This window comes from Bubalus bubalis, chromosome 12 (genome assembly GCF_019923935.1).
Source record: "Bubalus bubalis isolate 160015118507 breed Murrah chromosome 12, NDDB_SH_1, whole genome shotgun sequence".
NCBI classification, from domain to species: Eukaryota; Metazoa; Chordata; class Mammalia; order Artiodactyla; family Bovidae; genus Bubalus; species Bubalus bubalis.
The window spans coordinates 64,406,029-64,433,903 of record NC_059168.1 but is presented as its reverse complement, the minus strand read 5'-3'; the positions used below and the strand labels follow the sequence as shown (position 1 = coordinate 64,433,903).

General features: G+C 41.2%; 1 protein-coding gene across 7 annotated transcripts in view; it reads right to left on the bottom strand.

The window, feature by feature from the left end:
- The window catches only part of MEIS1 (Meis homeobox 1), a 144,058-nt gene that overhangs the window by 54,048 nt on the left and 62,135 nt on the right, over nt 1-27,875 (bottom strand). For all 7 annotated transcript variants that reach the window (XM_025261251.3, XM_025261252.3, XM_025261250.3 and 4 more), the window contains one exon: nt 8,819-8,964. In XM_025261251.3, coding sequence (XP_025117036.1) covers nt 8,819-8,964 — 146 coding nt within the window. The remainder of the gene's footprint in view (nt 1-8,818; nt 8,965-27,875) is intronic.

Here is a 27,875-nt window from a genome sequence, read left to right as displayed (position 1 = left end):
TGGGTTGTACTAAGAAGTTTTATGCCAAACATTTTGGCCCACATTTTTATTTAAAAAATACTAATCAGCTAGCTCATGAAGTGAGATTATTATTATAACTATGAACTCCCAACGATGTGATCTGATTTGCTCTGTTTGGGAGGAAATATGATTTTTAAAAAAGCACATTCAAGATAAGAGATCCTAGATCCCCAGCTCTGCCAGTTCCTAGCTTTTGATCTTGAGAAAATTCATTAACTTCTCTCACCTTCATTTTTGTCATCCTGCCTACTTTGTAGGATTAAGAGTACAGTGTATATGAAAAGATTAAATTACAAAGTACCACTGGGACTTCCCTGGCAATCCAATGGTTAAGACTCCATGCTTCCAATGCAAGGGGCACAGATTTCATCTCTGGTTGGGAAACTGGGGTATCACATGGCCCATGGTGGGGCCAACATTTTTTTAAAAATAAAGATAATAGGAGGTTCCCAGTGGCTGAATTGTTAAGAATCCACCTGCTAACACAGGAGACACGGGTTTGATCCCTGATCCAGAAAGATCCCACATGCTGTGGAGCAACTAAGCCCATGCACCACAACTGTTGAGCCTGCGCTGGGATCCACAACAAGAGAAGTCGCTACAATGAGAAGCCCATACAGGGCAACTAGAGAGTGGCCCCCACTCACCGCAACTAGACAAAACCCTCGCAGCAACGAAGACCCAGCACAGCCAAAACCAAATAAATAATTTAAAATTATTTTTAATTTAATAAGTTTTAAAAAAACATAAAGCACCACAGAAACACAAATTATAATTTTATTTAACCTTTTGATCAATTTTTTCCTTTAGCTATTAACAAGACAGAATGATCCAGTGTCAAAAGAGCCAAGCAATCAATAGATGGTTGTTTAAAAATTCGGTAACAAGTAAAAAAACAAGTAACATTATGCAGGCAGGAGATAATTTCATTTCTTTTCAAGAATGACATCAAGCCATTTTTGTGGAGTTCCTCCTCCAAGAAGTTTGAAAACTGACTTTTCTTTAAATAAGAGATAGGAATTATTCTTAAACTTCTATCAACTGCAATAGAAATTTTCTCCACTCACTGATCTGTCTTGGGATGAGCGTTCCGATTAACAGACTACATCTCGTGGCCTCTGGATGTCCCAAGAACTTCCTAGGACACCGAATTCTCAGAGGTCATTCCTGTCACGGGAGAGTGCTCTGCGGGGCTGCTAGCAACAAAGTTAATGTGAAACCAGACAAACACTGATGGCAGAGTATTAGGAACTGAAAAGCAAATTTACCCAAAAGGTTAAGTTCATATATCTATTGCCTCATTTTTTTTTCTGGAGCGATAATACCAGAAGGACATTCAAATGCAAGCAAGTTATTTAAATCAAACCAAAGTTCTCTATTTCCCAATATTTTGAATAATCCATTATAAAACCAAGTAACTTATGTCTCATTTGAATATGAACCAACTTAAGGTGTTTGCATTTATAACATTAAGTTATGTGAGGCCTATCTTTTCTTTGGAGTGTCCGAAGACAGAGCAATACTTCTTGTATTGGGAGACACACTTCCTGGGCTATCAGTTGCTGAGTGAAGGCATTTTGCAATAGCAAGAAAACACAAAAACTAAAAGGTTTTTGAAATGTTAGACAATTTCCTGGCATCATGCTTTTAGCTGCTCCTTTGCTCTTGGAGGCTGTCTATAGGCCCACCAAGAAATGGATGCTTTATCTGAATGTCTGTGGGCTCTCTCCTGCTCCTACACACTGAGCCAAGCATCCAATCCATTGAGAAAAGCCACCTTTACCAGGCTCGGGACTTGCAAATGGAAGGAGCAGCAGTATTGAAACACGAGTACGCTTGTCTAGAGCAGTCATTTTAATGTGACTCTGCACAATCACTATTGTTACTACCTTGGAACTTTAATAAAATGATTTTTGCTGTCTCATGTCATTTAGTAATCATAGCTCAGGTAAGCTTGGCCCATAACCCAGAGAATTTTGTGACCATTGCAAATGTGGTCTCCAGCCATTGCTTACCCTCTGGCATTGGCTTCCATCAGCAGAAACAGAAAAATGAGAAAAATCATTTTTTTTTCCTCAGGAAAAAATCCTCTAAATAGCTTGAACATAGCTATTTAGAGGATTAAAACAAGTAAAATGGATCAGTTGTCCACTAGTGCTGGTATGGATGGCAGGGGTTCAGAGTGCTTTGTCTGACAGAAAAACGCCCAAGCACATAGGGACACATATGTACACAGAATCATAATCACACTTCAGTAAGAAAGACTGAGATGTGCGGAGGATGCTTCAAGTTAAGTGAAATCTCCTAAATTCCATGACATAGAGATTTACTTCTACTGGCAAACAACCAACCAGTCAGACCAAACTAAAACACTGGAATCCTTTCTAAAACAAAACCATTAGATTTTCTCTCCATCAAACCTTCATTCTTTACACCAAAGTACTTTCACTAGGAATCTTAAACACTGAGAAAGTTAAAAGCCAAGTTTATATTACATAAAATTCCTAAGGGCTAGACTGAGTTAGTTTAGCAAATACACTCACACATAAGTAACGCTCCAATTTTAACTCCAAAGATAAATTGAGGAGGAGCTGTTGCACATTCATTGACTGAGTTTGGTATTTTGCCTTCAAAAATATATCATCACCAGGAGGAATCGGAAGACATGATATTGATGTATGTGTTGAAGTGTAAATGGCCAGCCAGTGTTCCAACAGTTACATGCATCAGAAACTGCCAACTTAAACTGTGCTTATATGAGCACTTCCATTTTGAACCTAATCCTTTATTTGATCAACCCAATTAAGAGTATATCAGAAAACCAAATTATAGCATATTTTTAACGTAGTCTTGGAAACAAATAAAAATTTTAGAATAATCTGACAAATTGCCATCAAGATACTACAAAAGTCCCTCACATAAGGTACCACATAAAGGCCCCAATCATCTGTGAAATGAATAAACCATTTGAGCACAAAAATCTCAATCACACCCTGAAATTCACAAAGCCCAGTCAGAGTTCATCTGCTTAGGGGTCCTATGTACCTGGATAAATGAGCAGTTTTCAAGTTGGACTTTTGTTTTCCCTTTTGATTGTTTTTCCCCATCCCTCTTCATCAACAGACTGGACTGTAATTCCCCCAGGTCAGAGGTGCATAACTAGGATGGGGAAGAAAGGCTGGGGCAGAGGCAAGGAGGTGTGCAAGAGGCTGGGAGGGAGCTCTGCCAGGTCACTAATGGCCTCTGGGGCAGCAACTTGGAGAACAGGCTGATGCTTCGCCTTTGATCTTCTAATTCACAATGATCATTAGTATTAACTCCGATTCTTCTGGGTGAAGAATTCCAGCTGTAGCCTTTTCAGTTTACCTGACCTAAGAAAATTCATCACCCATCCCATTAGGATTTCAATAACCAGCTAAGAAAAAGAAAAAAGCAGTTGCCCCAGAATCTAGAAACCACTCATCTCATTATTAAAATAGAGCTTATATGATGTATACTGCAGAAGAATGAAGACATTCCAACATCACCTCCAAGTAATTAAATAATCTATACTCCATTTTCCTCCTGAGACAAATGATTCCCAATTGGGAAAAAGATATTTAGGATCCTAGCTAACCAAATTGAAATACACAATCTCCAAAGTAGCAGAGATCTTTTAAATGGAAGATGGATTTGTCATCCAAGCCTGTGTTAGTTTCAGCAAAGCCAAGCTCTGACCATCATCATGACTAAAGCCTGGAAAGGTAAATGGTAACCACATAAAAGAAAAAAGTAAGAACTGTGAAGGTATTCTTCTTATGAATTTCAGAAAGCTCATTTTTGATATGGGACACAGGCACCTGAAAGAACAAAAATCTCACTTCTTAGTACTAGTTTTCAAGCATCTGTGGATACCATATAATGAAAAAAAAAGGATAAAATTTAGCTGCCAGCCTCACAAGCCACCCTCCTTAGCTCAGGCACAGGAACACATAGGACTTAGTTTGGACCATCCTCCCCAAATTCTTTGCATTACCCTGATTAACATTTCAGACAAAAGTTCAAGAACATAGTCTTCCTGCCTCACTACCTTCTTAAGGCTAATGGTAGCTGAAGGATGCTAACTGGGAAGGCACAATAAGAATATTCACTGTTAAAACTGGCAAAGAATAGAGATGAGGGATAGGAAAAGAAATAGAAATGGGAGGACAGGAGCAAATTCCATCTGCTACCTAACCATGTACCTCCTTGTAGGCACGTCTCTCTGCCTTTTGACCTTCCACTCACCTTGATCAACAAAATGCATTATGGGATACCAATGAGAAGTACTTTTTCATTGTAACAATAATTCATAATGTTTATAGAGCAATTCTTCCAAAATTGCAAGCAGAGATATGACACTAAGATGGCTCCACCAGATCTTGTTACCAAAAGCAAAACCAATGAAACAACATCTGTCTCTTCTAGAGCATTCAATTCCCAATTCAATTCCATTTACTCCATCCTTAGAGTGGCGGACCCGCAGGGCACTTTTCATCTAATAGTGTTTCTATGGCAACGCAATTCTCAACCTGGAAGATTCTACAACCCCTCACTTTGGCTTTATCCACACTGAGAGGAAAGTCTTATAAATCAGAAACTGAGACATAAATTTTGCTACAGCAAAAACAAAAACAAAAAAATTCCAGGCTAAAAGTTGAAAGAAAGAAAACAAACTCAAACAGCAAAATGTGTATATAACTTAGAAACGAAGTTTGTCTCTATAGTACCCAATGGAATCCTCAAGATCAGTGAAAAGATGGGGAATCCAAGAGAATGTGAATGAAAGTCAAATATGTCACCCCATGTCTGATTTCTTCACAGGTATGCATTTTGACAACTTCCACTTTCCCTAACTCTCAGGATTCCTAGGGCACACAATAGCTCCATACAGGAAAATATGTCACTGCATATTTTAAATAAATAAGAATAATATTAACTGCTTTTCTACTTAGATTTAAGATTGCAGTATTTTAGGTGTGCGTGTGTACAACATGCTAGGGTAGAAAAACAGCCTTGATTTTTTTTTTTTTACTTTAAACATTGTGTTTATTCCTTCTCCTCATTTTTACTAGCCCTTAGGCATGTATCTTTGTAATGCTATGTAGCAAGATAACCAGTAATATGCAAAACACATCCAGCTTAAACATTATGACATAGTAGGTTATATTTACAGTTGGAATAATACCCTTAAGGAAGGAAAAATATCTTGATACGGTATATGCCCCTGAACTGATCGTGACTATATAGTGACTCACAGCCAAATATTAAGTACTTTCTAATTGTTCGCAGTGACTTGTCTTCAGGCAAATGCAAGCATTTCTCTAATACATACTTTCATTTTCTTTCGAATTCTACTCATTATCTAAATAATGTTACTCTTTTCAATTCCAGGCAATATTTTTCTTTTTTTTTAGGAGACCTCTGGTTATCAAAACTGGCTAACTGGAAATTCACATCACTGAAATTTCCTTTTACCCCATAAGCAACAAAGTTTAAAACCTGTTTCCTTTTTCTTTTATTGTCTTCATAATACACAAGTATGTCCAGTTTAGCTTGCTAGAGACTGTGAGTCCAAGAATGAAGTTTTAGTTCTCTCCTTGGAGTAGTAAAATGTGCTACTGATTAAATCTACCTGCAGCCAACTCAGAAAGGCACATTTTTCTTATGCAGCTGGGGTGCAAATCCAGAAAGTTTTTTTTTTTTTTTTTAATTCAGGGCTTTTCTACTCCCCTAACAAACAAATGCTGAAAGCCCTTTCAAAGGCAGATTTTTTTTTAAACTGAATACACTCAATGAAAAGATTGACCCATTTATTTTAAAAAGAAAAAAAAAAAAAAACTGTAATTTGCTTTCCAAAAGGTGTGTGAGGTTTTATAATATACTTTTTGGTATTTAAAAGATTAGTTTTTACAATTTGCTAATAAACTGCAATTGCTATTGTTTTAATTAGCCAGAGTTTCAATTGCTCTTTTATATTTAGCAAGACTTCAGAAAGAATCTCCTGGTTACGTTGCATTAATCATATAGAAGAATGTGATCCTCTAAAATTTGTACACAGTCTTTCAATTGAATCGTGCCTCCCTAAAAGTCTTTCCGACTCAGAAATAAATTTGCTAAAGAATTAACACTAAGATAACAGTAGTTACTTACATTTGGACAAATAATAATAAAACTCTCTTTATAAGTTTTTTCATAGCACTTATTATAATCAGCTCTTGACTATAAATGTTACCTCAACAGTTTGTGCATTCCTTCCAGTATAAGGAGACAAGGAGAAGGCTATTCCTTGTAACTGGAGATCTATCTAGTTTAGCAATTGGAGAAGAGGAATGGAGGGGGATCTTTCTCATTGGGCTAAGGAAAGAGGGAGAAAATGTAAATATTTCTTCTCAGTTTTCTTTTTTAGATGATATGACGAGAGTTTTTACTTTTTAGAGACCATTATCATTACCAATATATTGTACGAGTAGATGGCAGTGGAGAGGGGAAGGAGGGTGGAAACGTCCAATGGAAGCCAGGAGACAATGTCTATACACATTCCTAGAATGCCAGGCAGACTAGAACAAATGGGTTTCCCTCTTTGGGGTAGTGGTACAGGCCAGCACCGACCCCGGCCTGAAGGAAGTTAGCTGGACCTCCACAAAATCAGACAGTTCATGAATAATTTCTATTGCAACTGCCCCAATAATATATGGACCACAAAGAGCATTGCAATGTAGGTAAAGTTATGCTGGCTATTTAAAAAGTGTTGTGTGTTTTTTTTAAATAACATAGCTCTTGGCAAGGTTCTTCACAAGGATATGACCTAGAAAACCAGGAAATCTGGTGGATGAATAAAAGAACTTGCTTCTCTCTCTCCTGATTCTGTCTGAACCAATATTTGATTATATTTTATTCAGGGGCACCTCAGCTTCAAGGGAAGCTAAAACACCTTTGCAGATTGAAATAGAGGCTAATAAAGTCTATCTGTTTTTTCTGTTAGTATACAAAATAGAAAGAGTTTGGCTGTGACTTCAGGATCAACCTGATTTTGTCCTCTCTCCCCACTCATCCAGAGGTTAGTGGGTTAGCTCTAGCGGTGAAACATCAACATGGCTGCATCAGCACTTTTGCCCAGTTGTCACTTCTTATCTCCTGCTGACTTTAGATGCCAGACTATTTTTCATGCTATGCCCTCTAGACCCTAGTCCTTCCCTCCCCGCTTTGGTGGTGGTCGGTAATCCTAACCAGCAAACTTTCAAAAGGCAGGTCTCAAACCATCCACATAAATGCAACAAGTGTCAGGCAAGTAATGGCACCCAAATCAGGTTTTAGGTCAACCTAATATTATGTTAAAATCAGCTAAACCATCTACATCTTCAACTCACTACCAGTATTATTCTCAAAGCTGATTCCAAAACTTTCAGCATAGTCTAGTTACTGTTTGGAATCATACAGGGAAGAAGAAAAGGAAAGAAACTATTTTTTAGTTAGTCCTGCTGCTCTCAGTTTTTATTTATTTTAGGGATGCTGTACAATTGGGATTAATTTATAGCCTCGAGTGTTATTGAAGGCACATTCTCTATCCAGAGGAGCCGAACCAGCATGGCCTCCCACATCCCCTGTTTGTCTCCCTATATCAGTATAAGTCACTGAAGAACATGGGTTTGAAAGTGGGCAAGGATGTGAGGGTCAACAGGCCTGGACTCATTAGTGACAATGGAGAATTAACTTTGATACTGAAGAAAAACAAATGACTTTAAGAAAGGCAAACTAACCTAAAAATAGTCAAAAAAGGTCTGCTCCTAATATTTAAAAAAAAAAAAAAGATTTTTAACATTTATTCATTTTAGGCTAGTCTGTACTATGACTTGCCTAAATTTCACCCTTTGTCTGTACTGTTGAAAATTCTCCAGGTCAACAACTTTTTGATTTTCAACATATTACTTCATCCATAAATTTTCATGTTATCTTCTTCCTTACATGTCCTTAAATAAGTATGCACTTCCAAAAACATCCACCAAAATATTATAAGTGTTTTCAACATGAAATCCATTCACAACAATAACCAAACAAAACAAACCCCTCAGTAGCATAAAGCCCCAAATCTCCAGTTTCTCACATCTCCAGGAGAATTCCTGCAGTGAAAACAGCAATACTCACACAGACAATATAAACTGTTAACTCGGCTTGAAAAGTCACAAGGGACTACACAGGAAGGGCTGACTCTATATTGCTGTTTTCCTTTACAGTTCTAAATACAGGGACAACTTTCACTGTGCAGCTCTGACTCGGATGAACATTTTGTAATGGCAGCCAGTGCATTCAAACCACTTAAAAGCAAATTATGTGAGCATCCTGCCATTGCAACAAGATTTAAATTTCTGCAGACCAGTCATCATAAAGGTCCACTGTAAAGCATTGGAAGAAATTAAGTCCTTCTCTTTGGGGTTTGTCTGACTTTGTTCTTAGTGGGATCTGGTTCCTGGTACTTAAGAGTCACGCTGAGAAAAGCAACATCATTAACATACATACTTCAAATTACAAGTGCTCATGATCTCCTAAATCTTATAATGTACAAAAGTGAGCAAAATTGAAATAGCAAATTTCAAATAAAACTCCTCATTTGGGGTATGGATCTAGGAAGCAAGTGCTAACACTTTTGTAAGAACTGTGGGCACACAGTGATTTATGAAATATTCCAAGTCCAGAGGGATCATTCTTCCCCATTTTTTTTCTATCAAAACTGGTTCATTGTCCATATTTAGTTTACATATGTCATTTAGAATCCACTTACTGTTAGATGCTGGAACAGCCACGCCCTCATGATATTTGTGGCTACTTTGGGAAAGATGCCACGCTTTTTGTGACGCTTTTTGTCCTTATCTGGATCATCATCGTCACCTGTGCTGGGGGAAGCTACACTGTTGTCCAAGCCATCACCTGCAAACATAGTGAATCAAATTTTGACTGATGCTACCTTGACATGCTTTATTCAAATAGAATGCCTTTGGATATAAACAAAACCAAAAGAGCAATATCAGTGATTCATAGTTTATTTGGTACTGTTTTCTTTTTTTTTTTATCAAGACAGAAAGAACAAGGCCTAGGCTCAAAAGTAGTCAGGTCTAAGGAACTTCTTCCAAGGAACAGTGGGAAAGGTTAAAGGGAATGGAGGGGAATACCCAATCTCCTTAGTAGCTTTGTTGCTATGATAACTGTTCACATGTGGATAGTGGAGACATGTTAAGTGTAACTTCTACTGGGGAGTTAAATATGGTGGAAGCCATGAGTAGGGGTGCTGTCCCTGCCTGAGTATCCAAATCCCACATAAAGTCATTGATGTCAACTTGTGAGAAGATACATTTACGATATCAACTATTTCCGCAAGTGATCTATCTTAAGACTAAAGTAGGCCGTGGAAATGTAGGTAATCCATCATATAAGCAGTTTGACATAGGAATGCTTCAAATAGAATATAATTTTTCTTGTCATAGAAAGAGAGCCTCAAGTATAATAAGGGAAAGACTATTGAAATCATTTTATTGGAAAACAATGACTATTGAAATCAACTAAGTGATGTTAAATTAACAGTCCATTGGGACTGTATTCCTCTAATAATCCAGGCAGTTTCTGAAATTTCTTCTAGATTTAAATTTTTCTCACTGAAAAGTCACATAATCCTGCACACTGGATCCTATTTTTCCGTTGATTTTTGTCACATGTAAGTTGTTTCTTCTAGATAATTTTTGGGGTCTGTGACACAAAATCAAAAATGTAGTGTTCCTTTTAAAATGGCATACTGAATAAGAAAAAAAAAGGTGAACTTTCAGCCTATATAATACCACTGTCCAAAAAACAAGGCAAAAGGTACAAATGGAAAGTAAACACTTGAAGTTTAGGCACAAAAGTTAAAAAGGAAAACGACAGTGGACGGAAGTTACTACCCTAAAAAAAAAAGTAGCTTAGCTTTTGTCAGACTAGTACCCCAGCTTTCTCGGTGGAAGCTACTGGCTTTTAGAGAGGGACAGGTTGATCTCGGCCCAGAAAGAAGAGCTAGAGAGACAAGGCTTAGCAACAAGCTAACACACTCCCTGTGTTCACCCATCCACATGGCCCAAAGAACTCTGGCAAATCCATACAGTGAAACTAGCCTCAGACTCCTTCATATTGCTTCATGAATTTCTGTATTCTTAGCTTCTTTTATCTAAATTCTACACACAAAAAGAATTTTTTGTTTAAAAAAAAAAATTCTACTGAAGTATAGTTGATTTACAATGTTGTATTTAATTTCTGCTATACAGCAAAGTGACTCAGTTACACACATATATATTTTTCATGTTTTTTTTCCATATCGTTTATCACAGGATATTAAATAATTCCCTATTTTGATTTAAGCTATTTCAGGCAAATCTAAAGTAGTTAGCCTGTCATTAATTTGTTGCTCTTAACAGAGCTCCCTCAGGAAACTCTCCCCATCCCCCCAAAAAAGAAAACTGTCCCCCAAATTACCTTGACTGAGTTGACGTTTAAAAACTTTGTTGGGTGAGTAACAGACTGATTTCAACACTTCTGCTAGGATTACAGCATATGCCACAAATACAAAACTTTCCTGTTGAATGTTTATCAATTTATTGTTGTTCAGTCGCCCCGTCGTGTCTGACTCTCTGCGACCCCACGGACTGCAGCATGCCAGGCCTCCCTGTCCCTCACCATTTTAGAAGTTTCCCCAAGTTCAAACATTTTAACTGATTTTATCAATTTAAAATCCATGATTTAATTTTATTCAAAGGTCTGTTGACAAAAATCATATATTCCGTGAAAAGTCCACAGAACTGTAGCCGTGTTCTCAGTGAAAAGGATCATAAAGACTCACAATGCCCAAGCCTTCATGGTAGAAATGAAGAAAGAACTTGTGAACCTTCTGGGTGACTCGCCCAAGGGGGATGGGCTGGTGGTCCAGGCAGGGCCAGGCACCCACATCCCTAAACCACGGCTCCTGCCACCTCACAGGATCCTGTATTTGCATAACCAAGTGTTTTATAAGGAGTCCCCTTGGATTTGCCTAATAAATTCTTTGAAAGTCCAATATTTAAAGAGGCTTTTTATTCAGAGAAGCAATTCACCATATAAAATAACAATTCATTAAAGAAACATGAGAAAAGAAAACAACTCAACAGCATTTAAAAATTCAATGGGCTAATCCACTTTCAATATGCAAAAGGTAACCAAGGAAAAGAAACATATTACTAGATGATCGATTAAAAAGCTTCTAACCTAAGGACACAGTTTTTCATCACCTCGCCATGACTGTTTTCCACCTTAAAAAAAAAAAAAAATAGCCTTTCTCTCTATCTCAAAACCCCTTCAGATTAATTTAACAGGCAATGCCTAGTGCCTGCCTCGAAGAGAATTCATTGATAATTTATGGAAATATCTACTATAATCCAGAGGAGATGACTTTTTTCCAGCTTTGTGCATCAATAGATAATCAAGGCCTTAAAGCAGCCTTAGCTTCCCATTACCTCAGGCAAAAGAATTCCTGAAAGCGTGCCTTAAGGGCACCTGAATTATATACTCCATTAGGAGAGGAAGGCTTTCTGCATTCCATGGGTAACACTCACCAGAACCTTTCCTGTTTATTTCTGCTGTATGAAAGCAGAAGCATTAGGAACAGAATTTTTTAAGTGAAGACTTATGTAGATACAATGGAGAAACCTTTCAAGCAAGAGCCAGATCACCCCCTTCAGTCCCTGGCAGTGACCTCTCTCGAATAAAAGGTTTCTATTACATCATTAGCTCAAGCCAAAAACAGCCTTGGCTTAATGCTCAGTTTGTTCTTCCTACTGTTTTTAGGCAAATACAGCTACTTTACTCCCATCTGGGAGGGAAATTACACTGCTGGGTTGTAATCTAAGACAAGATTTTCATTGGAAGCAAATGCTTTCAATCCAGTGTAAATACTGGTGCATGTTCAGAAAAGCCTAAAACAATAAACCCCGCTCCTTCCTGACACAAGTTAGGGAAATGGAGAGGACGGGGAAGGAGGAGAGCATACTAAAACAGATGATTCTCAAAGCAAACGCTTTCATAGATCTTAATAAATTGTTTAACCTCTTCCACTTTCTAAAACTGGAAAATTGATCTCGGAACGTCTCCACCTCAGAGGAAAGTCTCAATGGTCAATTGTACCTTGCACATTTCCATCCACACTGCAATTTGATACAGTCACTTCTCTGAGGTCTCTGGAGGATTTATTTCCTTTTTTTATTTTTAAGATCACTAAACAAACTTGGAGGACCGCCGGCCGACCACACGGCAGCAGGCAGCGGCTCTGAGCCACATTTGTAAAATGTCAGCAGTGACTTCATTCCCGGAGCTGACTTCTCCTGCCGCCAAATGAAGGCAAACTGAAAAGGTGGAAATAATCATAAAAATGATGCTAGTCCATAAACAAGCTTACAGCCTCATTAGGATAGCAGTAGGCTCCAGTGGGTGATTTATGCTCGTTTTGCTGATGCTATGAGGAAATGCCATAGGGCGACTTTAGCCAATTGCTAATGGGTTCTGACAGCTTCTTAGCAACTAGTGCAAGCAACGTTGTGGCGTTTGCTAGTGACAGAAACCGAAAATGTCATATTATCTGCCCATGTGTCATGAAGTCCGTGTGGCAATTAACTAGCAGGCCAGTGACTGAGGGGCCAGAGGCTCCTGAAAATGGCCTTTGGCAATGCAGAGGCAGCCCGTGGGCGCTGAGCCGCACACGCACATTCTAATGCAGAAAGCCACTTCCCGGCGACTTCCCTGGCTCTGATGAGACCGGGCCACTCAAAGCCCCCCTCGCCCCCTCACTGAAGTGCCACTCTGGGCTCCTCTCTCTCTGGGCACTGGCTCCGGCGCTATCAGAAGACTCCACCGCCATCTGCTTTGATCTGATCATCTGCATGGCTCCTTAATTGGCACTACCTGGTCCTGTTCTTTTCGGATGCTGGATTCAAAGGTGCCAGCTCCTTTTCCTGCTCGCTCACAAATGAGTCTAAAAGGATTTCAGATCACTGAAGCAGACTCCTGGCCTGTCAGATGGCTAGGAGCAGAGGAACTCTGGGCGGCCACAAAACACTGCTTAAAAAACACCAGGCTTCTAACAAGCTGGGGAGGAATCCTGGCCGCACTTTTCAGGTTGCGAGCTCTCAAAACCATGCACTATATGTCAAACTGTCAAACCTTTCAGCGTGGGCCATTTGCCCTTTCAAATAATATTTAAGAATTGTTTTTACAAAATTTTATAGGCCATGGTCTAGTGAAAGAGGCCAACCAACAAAGAAAGGAATTTGTACTACAATTCGTCTACGGACAATTTCTTGTGAGACCTGGGCCCGTCCCAGCGGAGCAAGGCAGGTGACCTGTGACAGCTCCCAGGCTGTCAGAGAGCTCAGATTTCAAACACGCTCAACTCAAACATCCCTGGTCGCCTATTTAAGCATGCCCAGGCATTTAGACTGCGCTATCTCGTGCCTTTCAAGGCAGGATAAAGCGGCATTTATCGTATTCAGACCATTCAATGGGTCAGACTGACCGTGTCAGCGGGGGCTCTTTCCTTGGCAGGTCAAAGCCCGACTCCCATTTTTCTTCCCCTCCTAACTCCCTCTCTACCTCCAGGACTGCCAGTACCCCAAACCTATTCTGAGGGAGGCAAAAACAAAATACCCAAAAGCGCTTGATATTTACATCACAAGGGCTGGGCACTTCCCTCGGCAGTGGGCCAGCAGGTAGAAATAAAGTGGGTTGTCAGTCAGAGGGTTCTTTATGTCATAGAGGCAAAACTCCTAATTAGGGAGATGAACTTTCAACTGCCAGGGCAAAAGAACGTGTAAGGTTGTGGACCCTCTTGTTTTGCTAGAAACCAAGCTGGAAACCACCCCTGCTTCAAAACCATATCACTGACAACTCTGTATTGAGACTTCATCTTTTCAGGCCACATTCTCTCCTTAACCTTTACTTTTCTCCTCCTTGAGTGTTTAGAGATAGAGTCTTTGTCCCCAGAATGTACCTAGACTCAAAAATCAAGGTCAATGATAACCACTATCTTTCAATACTGAGTCAATTCTATTGTGCCTTGAAAGTTGTGTGAATGATCAAAGTTTGCCTAGGACTGTACAGGTCATGTTGAGAGGTGGTTAAATTTTAGGGTTTCCTGGTTTCAAGGTTAAATATTAAGGGTTTCTGTTTTTTCTCTTGTCTGTTTTCTCATGTAGCACATCTTCTCGAAAGAATATGGCATTCAACTCTTAAATGGGGTGCAGGCACACTCCAGTCTTTCTAGTGGCCACTGGTGCAGACACCCCTATGCTGTGGGGAGGTCAGGTTTCCTTTGTAGTCGGGCTATCTGGGTGTGCCAGGTTGCTAGGAAAAATGTAAAACCTACCCCAAGCCCACTTCTCCAGATCCTGACGTGTCTACTTAGCCAGAAGTCAGAGGGGATAATGTTTCTGTGTTATGTTAAGAGGATAAATGGCGAGAATTATAGACAAGCCTTTCTCAGGAACCAGCTAGAATACTTCAGAGGCTTTATGGAGGTGTTTTGTCTTCATTTAGAATGTGTAATAGCTATCAGAATGATTTTTCTAAAACACGTTTCTGATCGTATAACCCTGGCACTTAAAATCCTTCTGTGGCTGCCCTTTGCCTTCAGGATAAAGGTCACACTTTTTAGCCTGGCATAGAAGGCCTTTCGTGATCTCTTTCTAGGGTGTTTTTCCAGCCTGTCTTCCACCAGATCCCCACGGGCACTGCACTGGCCACCCTACCTCCAGCCCAGTCCTGACTCCACCTGGCCTTCTCAGGATCTCACCGTCCACAAGGCTCTCTCACATCCCTTTGTGTGCTAGTCCTATGCTAGTCCCTTTCCCTGTAGCATCCTTCCTGGCAAACTCCTTGGTGACCTTGTAGATTCGGCTCAACCACCATCTCCTCTAAGGAGTCTTTGCTGGACTCTAGTAATCTTTACTATTCCTCCACTCCAGTTCTGAGTGATTTTTCTTCTCCCCACATTCCTCTACCCAAACATACATCATACTCTACTAGGTCTTCTGATTTCCATATATGTTCCCTCAGTGTGACCACAGAATATGTGACCACAGGGACCTGGTCATACTCCTCACTAAAATTCTCTAATCCCAGAGCCACCCTAATATATAGGTCACAGCCTTGTCAATTGCTTATTAAATGAATGTGTGAATGCACATTTTTCACTGCATGGACAAAATCATAGTTTTAATTTCCAGCTGTTACAATTTTGTTTGAAACGCACCTAAATGAAATTCTTGAAAAATATTCACCAATGAAATGTAAGAAGACATTTAAAAAATGCATTCTCCAAAGCTGGGAAATTTCCTTACAATTTTTAAGCAATCTTGGACAAGAGATGAACTAAGAGTTGAAGTATCAGACCTCTTTATAATGTTTACTGTAACCTTTGAGAAATACATCTCTTCTCCCTGAAATTACAACTTAAAACTATTTACTTAACTAACATGCTTGCTGTTTTCTTCATTTTTCCTGAGTTCAGTATCAAAAAATAAAGCAAGAGCTATTTGCTTCCTTCTGCATTTCCCCTCAGTGAATTAATTATATCACCTCCCCTCCACCACCCTTGACAAATCTCCCAGTTTAACCCTAGCAAAGAATCTCAACTGTCCCTAAGCAGACAATTTGATCCTGAGCTCAGACTCCAGACTCACGCTTTACAGCTATGGTGCAAACACAAAACTGTGGTTTTCCCTTGGCTTAGCCAAGTCATGTGTCAGTCCTTCCCACAGCACTCCTCCACGCCTGCCTTAGCAATTCTTCAGCAACAGGTATCCAGGGACATTAATATCTGATACTGTTACAAATTGACATGTCACAGGATCCTAGGAGACATCAGAAAGGTTTTTGCAAGATAAATGAAAACATAATACACCCTCATAAGCCTTCTTCCACATTTTCAAAAGAAATTGAGTGAACTTCTTATATCTCCAAATCTACAGCCAGTAGACATATATAATAGTCTAAATCCAATGGTTAACTTCTACATTTAACTTTGATTAGGGTTCTGTTAACTCAGCTTCTCTTTTGTATCTCTTCTCATCCTTAGGTGTTGAAGGTTTCCTTGTTCTTAGTTCAAAGGGATTCTCAGTTGATCAAAGAAAAATAACAAAGGAAAGCAGACTCTCATATATTTTTATTTAACCACCACAGCTTTCCTGAAATTGTTGAGGTAGTTCCTTTGGGAACCAAGATGAGGTGTTGTTGGTACCTGCCCAACAACAGGCAGTGCTGAGTCCTAGAAGGGACTTTGCAAATGCCCAGTGGGACAGATATATCAATGGCACTGATCAACAAGTTGGAGGAAACGGGAGCAGAGGAGAAGATCAAGAGATCAAGAACAGCAAACTTTAAGTAAACATATTCTTGGCACTTATAAAAAGAAATATCTAGCTATGCTTTCTAAGGTTGGCTTCACAGAAATTCACTATGAGGCTTTTCCTTTCTAGTTGAATTTAGGCTTGTTAAACTATGACAGATATTTATTAATAGTTAACCACTGTGGAATGACCTCACAGTCTCACTCTGCCCTTTAGTGGATTCCTGATATCACAGAAACCCCAGGGAAGAGATGGAGAAGCTGAGCCTGGAAGCAGGAGCTCTCTCTATGAACCTACTGTCTCCTTTTTTAAAGAGTAAATGTAGCATTGAAAAATGAGCTCTGGATATATCCATCTTTTGTACAAGCTATCACTCTTATCATTCATTCATTCATTTAACAAAATGTACTGAATTCCTACTACGTCCCAAACATGAATGCCAACCCTTAGAGCTACAAATGGTGAACCAAACCAAAAGAGTCCTTGTTTTGATGTGCTTTCCAGTTAGAGGGCACAGATATTAAACAAAATAGTCACAGCAATAAGTGTACAACTGCACTCCATCAGAAAGAAATATAAATCCATGAGTGTGTGAAACAAAGGTGGGAGTGATCTGGAGCAGAAATCTCCAGAAGGTGAGAGAAAAGTCAACTCGGTAGTGGGCAGCCTGAAACAGCAGAGGGAAGGGAAATATTGCAGGTTGGAATTGCATGTACAGAGGCCCTACCTGTCTGGAGAAGGCATGAAGCAACCACAGTACCAGGACCTGGCAAAGCAAGAGGAGGTGAAGCTGGAGAGGAAAGAGGAGCAAGACCACACAGGGCCTTGGGGGATGTGGTCAGGATTTAGGTGCTCATCCCTAGGCTTCTAAGAGTTGTGACCTATAAAGGTATTTCTGTGGGGTCATCAGTATCTTCTCCATTGCATGCTCTGATATTACATAAATTTTACCACATAAAGCCTCAACCTCCAGTGTCTCTTTCTGGTTCAACCTAAGAAATCTCTCCATTCCAAACCAAAACTGGAGAATGAAGGGACAATGGGAAAACAAAGAGTCTATTCAGGTGGACCCCTACTTAGGCACCCATTCTGGAGTTAATTTGTAAGTAGGTCTCTTGGACATCAGGACATATTTTCCCACAGAAGCAAGTGATGAATGGTGATACTTTCCAAGTCTAGTTCATCAAAAGCCAAAGCAATTCATTAAGTGAATGAAGTTCCACCTGACAGGTGAGCCCTGGGTACAGGAAGTCAGAAGGTGCAAAAATAAGGAGGAAGATGAGTTTCTTCTCATATTTCTGTGCATAGAGCCAGCCTAGGAAAATACTAAAATACATGTAATTGTCTTTAGTACCTCTTTTTTTTTTTTGTATCTCTTCTCTGCTAAATCGTTTCCCTCTCCTGGAATTTCCAAGTATCCCAATGCCTTATAGAAGCACTTGTGACTATGGTCACATTACTGGACCAATTCTCTTCCTGTTATGAAATCCCACTTGTCACCTCCTACCAATCACAATACCCAGCCTTTCAGTCTAGGTGACCTGAGGCAGACTTCAGATAGCCGGCAAACTGAAAGAATTAATTCAGACTAGGAATGAATCACCGATGCCTTTCTCACCTTTCCAGAAGTGCTGGAATTTTTAAAAGAGCTGTTAAAGTAAATGAACTTTTAATGGCAGGATTTCATGAAGAGATATAAAGTTAAAAATAAATATATATGGCTTGTGTATTTTAATCAGTGGATGCCAATCTTTCAAAAAAGCCCAGTGTCACTTTCCTAACTGATGGTTACAACCCACAACCCCCACCCCCTGACCCCAATCCCCGGCCTCTATTTGGGAAGTCAAGTGCTTCTTCCAGAAACCATGATGGTACTAAATGGGTCCTGTAGATGCAAAGCATGGAGGACAGGAGTAAAAGATCCAGGTTGGACATTGTGTGTGTGTGTGTGTGTGTGTGTGGTGTGTGTATTTCATTTATAATTTGGGTATTTATTACTCAGAGATTGCCAGCCTATTGAAATACATTTGGAATAACTTCTTTCCCATTAATCACACATTCCATTAAGCTTCTGTCTTCATTGTCAACTCAAATAATGCATAAAACATAACTGAGTGAAAACCAAAGAAGGAAATTCACTAAATAACTGAGACCCAGAAGGAAAATATTTGCTGGATTTTTACAGATTACAAAAAAAAAATTTTTTTGTTGTTAAAGTTTTAATGTGTAGTTGATGGGATTAAAGGAAGAAACTGGACTTTCTAAATTCATGGAATTTAGAAGTAAGTAAGAGTGTCAGATGGAGTCAACCAATAATCATATTTATAGTTTACTTTGGATTTAGTTTATCTAAGTGTTCATACAAATAAGAGTACAGTGGACAATACAACTATAGCAAAAATTAAATATTTTTCACTTTTTTCCCCTTAAATCATTGTATCCTTTGTTCTTTTGAGATAGGAATACCTTTTTCTAGTAATTCAGTATGACTCTTTGACTTGAAATCCCCCCTCCAGAGAAACAACAGTAAATTAGTTGCCTACACACAGAAAACAAACAGCAATGATGAATAGGAAAGAAGAAAAAACTACATTTTACTCATTTTTCATCCATTCAGCAATTTTTTACAACCAAACACCATGGAAAATCCCTGCAAAAACAGCATAACTCCTTAATGAAGTCTTAGAAACTTCAGGATGTGAGTGTACTGCAAAATATTACTGAAATCTATGTATTTATACGAACAATAAAACAAAATGGAAATCCCCGACTTTTTTCCAAGAAACAAAAAGAGAACACACTTCAATTGCAAAGGTAAAACAATATAAAACCATAAACTTTTGTTTGGAATCAACATCTCAGAAAGTATTTTAGGACCCAGCATTTGCCTATTTTTTAATATTATAGTAATGTATGACATTACTAATAAAATAAGGAAATGGCAATCCACTCTGGTATTCTTGCCTGAAGAATCCCATGGACAGAGGAACCTGGCAAGCTACAGTCCATGGGGTCACAGAGTTGGACACGACTGAACGACTAACACTTTACTTCACTTTTGGTGTATAACAAGTTCATTGCTTGAAATATTCCTTCCAACATTTATTAAATATATACCAGTGAATGGCCACAAGGTTCTATATTACCATGAAAATACATGGTTTGTCAGTAAAAAACAAACAAAAAATGCCACTCTTACAGACAGGCAGACATATCATTTACTTTGTGATATCTTCAAAAGCTTGCCATATAATTTATTTTTATTCTTCTATATGCTCTGCATGTGCATATGTATATAGGTGAACACACACACACACATGTTTTTACACAGACAGGAAAACATTTATTTATCAAAGAGGTCATTTCTTCAAAAATTGTATAGGATACAGTTGAAAAGTAGGATTAAAAAAAAAAAGTCTCTGGCATGAAGATTAGAAGCAGAGTTGCTCAATTTTGGCTACACAAGAAATCACGTGGCAGCTTTTACAGACGCTGATGCCTTATGCTGTGCTCGAGACCAATTAAACTAGTATTTTGGAGTGTGAGAGTCCAGCATTAGCTATTTTTAAAGCTCCAAGACGATTAAAATGTACATCCCAGTTTGGGAACCACTGGATTAAAAATCACAGATTAAATGTAGTTAAAGCTCATAGACTTTTCACAGAGAAATGACCAAAAGCTCCTTAATCAGAGAACTGTTATGTTTATTTTAGATACAGTTTTTAAAAGTTTACTCATCTGGTTTCCTGCTTTATAGTCTGTAGGCTGAAATCTTTGTAAAAATATAGGATGATTAACAGGCAAAAAATAAGCACCTAAAAAGCACAGCACTCCAGAGCCATTTAGCTTTGGGGAAAGCAGCTCAGCTCTACAAATGCTAAAGAGGCTGTATAAACAAGAAAAGATAAGGTGCAGGGCCATAACTCATGTATCTACTGACTTTCAATTATTTTTTAAGTTGATTGTAATCAGATATGGTTGAGCATACAAATAGTCTGGAGACAGTTTCATTAAAAATGTCCCTACATCTTAAAATATTTTAAAAATATTTTTTATTAAAAAAAAGTAGGATTCTGTTCATCTGGACCACATTATTTTTGAGTGACTCCAGATAAACCAGGATAAGGTATGGATTCCATTCTGTGGGAACTCTATCCCTGTGTTCGCTCTCACTTCTCTGGTCTGTGTGGCTGGATGAACAGAGCCTTGGCACTGAGCTCTGTGCGTTGGTTAAATGTGGGGCATCAGTCCATCTTGACCGGCCTGGTTTCCTGGGGATCTTCCCTCCAGGTACTCGTGGGTGCTCTCCTCCTCATTCCTTACTGATGCCCTTTTATTCTGCTCTCCGTTTATCAGGAGGTGTGAGGCAAGGTCATGGTGTGTACAGTAAGCGCACCAAGGCAGTGGAAGGCAGATTACTGTGGATGAGAGAGTGGGACCCACCTCCTGGGACAGAAGCTGGAGTGAGAGAAATGCCATGGATCAAGGACGAAAAAAAGAGATGATATTCTGCACAGATTTCTTTGCACACAAAGTCAAATGGAACGAGGTTGTGAAATGTAGATTAGCAAGTCTTTGGGGAGAAGGAAGAGATATGAAGTAGAGGTAGCAGGAAAATGGGCAAGAAAGAAATTGTAGTTTAAAAAAAAAAAACACTTGTTATTCACTTATTCATTTATTTTATAGCCATCTAAAACAGTTTCTGAAAGAAGAGGATGGAGAATTACTGATATGTGTCTGTGAAGACACCCAACCTTCTTTCTGATTATCTAAGACTCCAGCTCTCGTGTAGGTGTGTGCCGCCACACACATCAGCCACTCAATTTATTAGGGACCGGAGCCTGCACACTCCGAAATCAGCACACTCTGAAAAGTGGTGACTTGTCCTTGGTGGGCAGAATAAACATAAAACTTTTTAGAGCAGTGCCATTTCAGCTTTAATGTGTGCTAGGGATTTTGTGGCAGCCTGGATGGAAGGGGAGCTTGAGGGAGCATGGAAATATGCGGATGTGTGACTGAGTCGCTCTGCTGTGGGACTCAACTATCGTAACATTGTTAAACAGCTATACTCCAATATATAAAATACAAAGTTTTTTTAAAAAAGAGTCCAGGTTTGGATTTAGCAGAGAAGGTACCTGAGATTATGCATTTCTAACAAGCTCCTAGGAGATGTGGATGCTGCGCTGCTTGTCCAAGGACCACGAGGTTCATCTTGGCAAGGCTCTGGAGCATCTTCCCTCCAGGACACCAAAAGCCAGCAGGTGCCTGAGGATGCCTAGTTACAGGGCAAGATGGGGACAGACTCCCATCCCTCCACACAATGAAATGTACCTGTGCCCACTGGACAAGCCTGAGGGCAGGGATGTTCAGGTACTCATGTGAGCAGGCAACCTCACTGATGTCTCCAGGACGAAGAAACAAGCCAGGATGCCCTCACTGGTGACTCTTCTTTCTGTGAGCGCTACAGTCTTCCTCCTCACCATCCCCTCAGCACTTACTACACCTCGCTTCAACGCCTCCTCTGTTGGAGGTGTTGGAGCTGTTCTAAGAGAAGGTTTAGCCTCTGGAGTTGGACTGCCTAGGTTCATGGCAGTCCCATCTTCCTGCTTAATTAGTTGTGTGACTCTGGGCAAGTTACTTAACCTCTCCAAGCTTCAGTTTCGCCCCACTGGAAAAAATGAGCATAGTAATAGTGCTGTGCTGTGCTTAGTTGCTCAATCATGTCCGACTCCTTGTGACCTCATGAACTGTAGCATGCCAGGCTCTTTTGCCCATGGGGATTCTCCAGGAAAGAATACTGGAGTGGCTAGCCTTTCCCTTCTCCAGGGGATCTTCCCAACCCAGGGATCGAAGCCAGGTCTCCCACATTGCAGGCGGATTCTTTACCAGCTGAGCCACCAAGGAAGCCCAAGAATACCGAACTGGGTAGCCTATTCCTTCTCCAAGGGATCTTCCCGACCCAGGAATCAAACTGGGGTCTCCTGCATTGCAGGCAGATTTTTTTTTTTACCAGCTAAACTACCCAGGGAAGCCCATAGTAATAGTACTTGCACCTTAGAGTTATTGGGCAGATGAAGCAAAATAAGCTGCATTAAGTGATTAACCCCACACCTGGCAGTGGTGGCCCAGCTCAGTGAGCTCTAGCCCCGGTGGTGACTTTGCAATGGAGGACGTTCTTTGAACAAGGGAACATTTATCTTGAGCCCCTCAGCCCAAGCAGGGAAACAGTCCTTGCCACTCCTGTCATGGCTCCTCCCCCAATCCCATTCTCATTTCCAGGAGCCAAACTTTTCCAAAATAAATATACCCACTCTCCTAGAATGGCATGTGTTTTTCGTTTTTTCTTTTCTTCAATTTCCCCAAAAAACCCTGAAGTGATGTGGAACTCTGTGGGTGGGCTTCAGAGTAAAAAGGGTAGGCAGGGCAGTCTAAAAAGAGTCCTATCACAGGAAGCTGGCAGCCCGTGGCTGGATGGTGATATACTAGAAACAATTTTGATTAATACAGGTTCTCACTTCCTACCCCAAATAGGTTCATTCCTGATATCTTGCCCTCTGCTCTCTAAATATTTCCATAGTGGTTGTCACTAGCAAAGGTTTTGTTCTTGATTTACAAATGTTGAGAGGGGGAGTTCATTCAGATAAGAAAGTATCTTTAAGGTCTAGGAAAATCAAGATACTCTAAAGAAGAACAGGGTTAGGGGACCTCCCTGGTGGTCCAATGGTTAGCAATCCACCTTGCAATGCAGAGGACACAAGCTCGATCCCCGGTCAAGGCACTAAGATCCCACACGTGGCGCAACTGAGCCAGCACCACAACTAGAGTCCGTGAAATCTGGAGGCCACACCCAACTAGGGAGAAGCCAGTGTGCGCTGCAGTGAAGACCCCGAGCACCACGTCTAACAACACAGCCAAATAACTAAAGAAACATTTTTTTAAAAAAAGAATTACAGGGCTAATTGTCAATTACAGGGCTAATTGTCAATTACAGGGCTAATTGTCAACTATAGTCCATCCCTTGATGGTAAAGAATCCACCTGCAATGCAGAAGACCCTGGTTCGATTCCTGGGTTGGGAAGATCCCCTGGAGAAAGGATAGGTTACCCACTACAGAATTCTTGGGTTTTCCTGGTGGCTCAGACAGTAAAGAATCCACCTGCAATGCGGGAGACCTGGGTTCGATCCCTGGGTTGGGAAGATCCCCTGGAGGAGATGATGGCAACCCATTCCAGTGTTCTTGCCTGGAGAATTCCATGGACAGAGGAGCCTGGTGGGCTACAGTCCATGGGGTCACACAGAGTCAGACACAACTGAAGCAACTAAGCACCAGCAGCAGCAGCAATCTATCCCCTTGTCCAGATAGTAAGACCAGGGATAGACTATGTTAGTAATGATAAAAACTAGCATTTATTGAGCACTTACTAGATACTTGAAATGGTGTCTAGCCTTTATTTTCAATTAACTAATTCTTATGAAATCCTTAGACATTAAAGCTAAATTATCACAGTAAAAAATCAATTTCTCCCTATTTCAAAAACTCTTTACGTGTTATGGATCTTTCAAAGACTTTTTAGTAGCCAACAGAAATAACTCATACTTACTAATGATTACAGGCTGCACAGAGAGCACATGCCATGCTAGGTGCTTTTCTGCATTATCTCTTGTCGTCCTTGCAGTAACCCTAATACACAGAAAAGGAAATAGCCTGCTCTTTGTTGTTGTTCAGTCACTAAGTCATGTCTGACTCTTTGGAACCCCATGGACTAGAGCATGCCAGGCTTCTCTGTCCTGTACTATCTCTGTCCTCTGCTATCTACGAGCTCAAATTCATGTTCATTGAATCAGTGACGCCATCTAACCATTTAACCAAGAAAATAGAGTTCCCAGTGAATTTGAATCCAGATCTAGCTCAAGGCTAAACCTCTAACCACTCCAGAGTTAGTCTCTCCATTTAACACTCAATTAGATAATGATGATTATCTAGGTGCACTTCTTTAGCTTCTAGAAAGATCTTCCAGAACGAACAGTGTCGTTTCTCATGGCTGCATGTCGTTCACAGCAGAACAAAATCTGACCCATAACGTGGGCTTTGTAACAGCTCCTGGATCATACTCTTTCTACTGAAGTCACAGATAAAGGAGATACAGAAGCAGCAACCTCAGATGCCACATGAGTGGCTGTTCCTTAGGCAAAGGGAATGGGGAAGGGTTACGTATAAAAACCACCTCTGAAATGCACAAGAAAGAAAACAAATACCAAGTGTTTACAGATCTGAATAACACACACAGGAATGGGAGGATGTCAAAAATAGCCACAGTGAGGGGACTTCCTTGAAGGTGCCTCTGAAAATTAAAAGAGAAAGTCATACCGAAAAACTTAAGAGGTGGAAAACTGAGGAACCGGCCATCAAAATGCAGAGAGGAGGCCTGTGTTAGCTAGAGCGTCACCCCACAGAGGCCCCTGCCACCTCCTAGGGCCTCTGAGTTGTCACCTACAAAATGACAAAAATGCCTATGCCTAGGACATGGGCATAAAACACAACAGAGAACACATTTCTTAGCATCACACTATGGCGTCCAAGTGTCTTTCCATGTCAGGAGTCTGCAGTTCTGCTAGTAGGAAAGTTGTGTGTATGTGGGGGTGGGGGGACTACCCTTTCTGAGATCTCCCCCACCCCCGCACCCTCTGGAAACAGAAGTCCACTCAGGACAGGTGCGGCCAGGCTGCTCCACCTGAGAGGAGTGGGAAGGAGATGCATGGACCACAAGCTCCCATCAGAGCTGATTTTCTCTCACCATTTATGTATCAAAGAAAGGAAGATCTCTCCTCCTGGGCGGTGGCAGGGTATAGAAATCCAAACAAAGTTGCCTCGTGGATACCAGCCTGGAGCAGAGGACTCAAGGGGGTGGGGGGCAGCGACTGACCTGTGTGGTTTTCAGTGACGATGTCACCTACATGCTAATCGGAAATCTACCTAGGGCAGGAAGGAGGAGCTGAGACCTTCCCTCCCACAGAAAGGGGGTTGATGCACCCAGCACCTGCTCTCTTTTCCAGTTTGTTCTTTTCTTTTCCTGAGCCTTGTAGCTGCCTCTTCATAAGCTCTGCCTGGGACCCAGGGCCCCACTCAGTTTCTGAGACATTCCTCCCATAAGACTGGAAGAGTCAAAGCTGCTCGGTCCCATGATACTCTCCCAGACCTAGATTCACAGAACTGCTCACCTTCACCCAAAGCCACCCGACATACTCCCTCTCCTCATTCAGATACGTCCTCCAGTGCAGGCATGTCTCTGGATTCCCCACTCTGCTCCTGGTCCTCTTCTGGGTCTGGTCTTGCTCTTGACCACAAACTGGCAGGAGTCTCTATTCCCCTCCCATCTCCCAGCCCCTGCCAGCCTTCTTTCCCAGGACTGAATACTGCTCCCAGCTGGAGGGATCCTCTCCTTCAAAAACAGACCTCAGAAAACCAATCCCAGCCTCTCCTGGCTTCTGAGTTGGCCTCTGGCCTAGAATTCCTTGTTGCTGGCCCCACCTATCAGACTAGGTATCCTGAAATGCCAGCCTGAGCTTGCTGCTCCCTTTGGATGTTATTTCTTGGACCACCCAGCTGCCAGCTTCTCTACTGAGCAAGGTTAGATGCTTCAAGCTCTAGTCCTCTTAATAACTGGGAGGGCGGGGGTGGGGGTGGGGTGGGGTGAGGATGCCTCTGCCCTTCCCCAGCCTCCTCTTGCTGCCCAGTGGCACTGAGTTGCCAGACTCTAGCATAACTTCTAGGTCATGTCCTGCCTTCTCATCTGGCATACCAACCCAGGAGACAGGCCTAACTTGCATCCATTCAAACCCAGATGTTTGGTGAGATACGATTTTCGTATCAGGCACTGAACAGATGTGGGAAACATAGCCCTCCTCTCTGTATCTCACGCATACCCAAGGAATTCTCCCTTCCAGAAACCTCTCTGAAGGAAATCTCCAAAAGCCAGGCATCTCTGCAACACTTGGAGCAATGAGTTCCATCTCACTGAAGAGACAACCACAGGAAGAACAGGAGGTGGCACAAGGCACAGTCTGGCCTGAGCAAAAAGACTTGAAAGTTGAAGCGTGGGTCCCTGCAGGCCCAAAACTAGAGATTTGGTCCCCTCACTAGTGTGCAAAGACATGTGTGCGATCAGGTTAAAAATACATAATTTAGAAGAATCAGTTATGGGAAGATGATGTCCGTCAGAGAAGCCTAAAAACTTCCAGCGCATGTGGTATGTGACTATTTGGGGCCATGTTATCACAAAAGAAAGGATGTAACTGAAATTATGAAAGCGGCTCTGAGTGATCATGTTCACTGTCTCTCTTCTGTGCTTGTTTGTTTGCCTTATTTTTTTTAATATGGGAAAGTGGGTGTTTTGAAGCTCTGCCTGGGCTATTTGAATGTGAAATGGTTGTTCCAGGTCTTCTTAAACTTGGCAGTGAATCGGGGCCAAATTTCCAGATGGTCACTTAGTGATTTCACAACGTCAGGCCACTCTTTCTCATCTTTCCAAGTTTCCCCCAACATCCCCAAACACAGGCAACTCATGACTGACCCAGAGGCCAGGGCCCGGTTCTGACTTTCCAGGGCAGCCCCTCCTGTCTGCATCACCTTTGTCAAGTGATTCCGTTTGCCGAGTCCTCCTTCCTCCATCCACAGTGGTCATAAAGAACTAGCTGGTTCAAAAGGGCGTTGTGAGGAACAAGTGGGATTATACATGTGAAAACTCTTGGGAGAATGTGAACTAGTGTAAAAATGCCCCTTCTTGAGGAGAACTTCTATGATTCTCCAAGACAGAAGTAGATGCATATTCCAGGCGCCTACAATTACAGTGGGTGTTCCACTATATTTCCATGGCATTTATTTAGTTAGTTTTAATTATTTTTGGCTGTGCTGGGTCTTTGTTGCTGCGCATGGCTTTCTCTAGCTGCAGCGAGCAGGGGTTACTCTTCAGGCGTGGCGCACAGGCCTCTCATTGCAATGGCTTCTCCTTGTGGAGCACAGGTTCTGGAGCACTTAGTCTGAGGTGCTTCACGGCATGCAGGATCTTCCTGGACTAGCGATGGAACCCGTGTCCTCTGCACTGGCAGGTCGGATTTTTAACCACTGGACCACCAGGGAAGTCTCTCCATGGCCTGTTTATCCTCTAGCCATCCCCACTGAACTCTAAGCAATTTGGGCACAGTCAGTGGAGAAGGCAATGGCAACCCACTGCAGTACTCTTGCCTGGAAAATCCCATGGACGGAGGAACCTGGTAGGCTGTAGTCCGTGGGGTCGCTAAGAGCCGGACATGACTGAGTGACTTCACTTTCACTTTTCACTTTCCTGCATTGGAGAAAGAAATGTCAACCCACTCCGGTGTTCTTGCCTGGAGAATCCCAGGGACAGGGGAGCCTGGTGGGTTGCCATCTATGGGGTCACACAGAGTTGA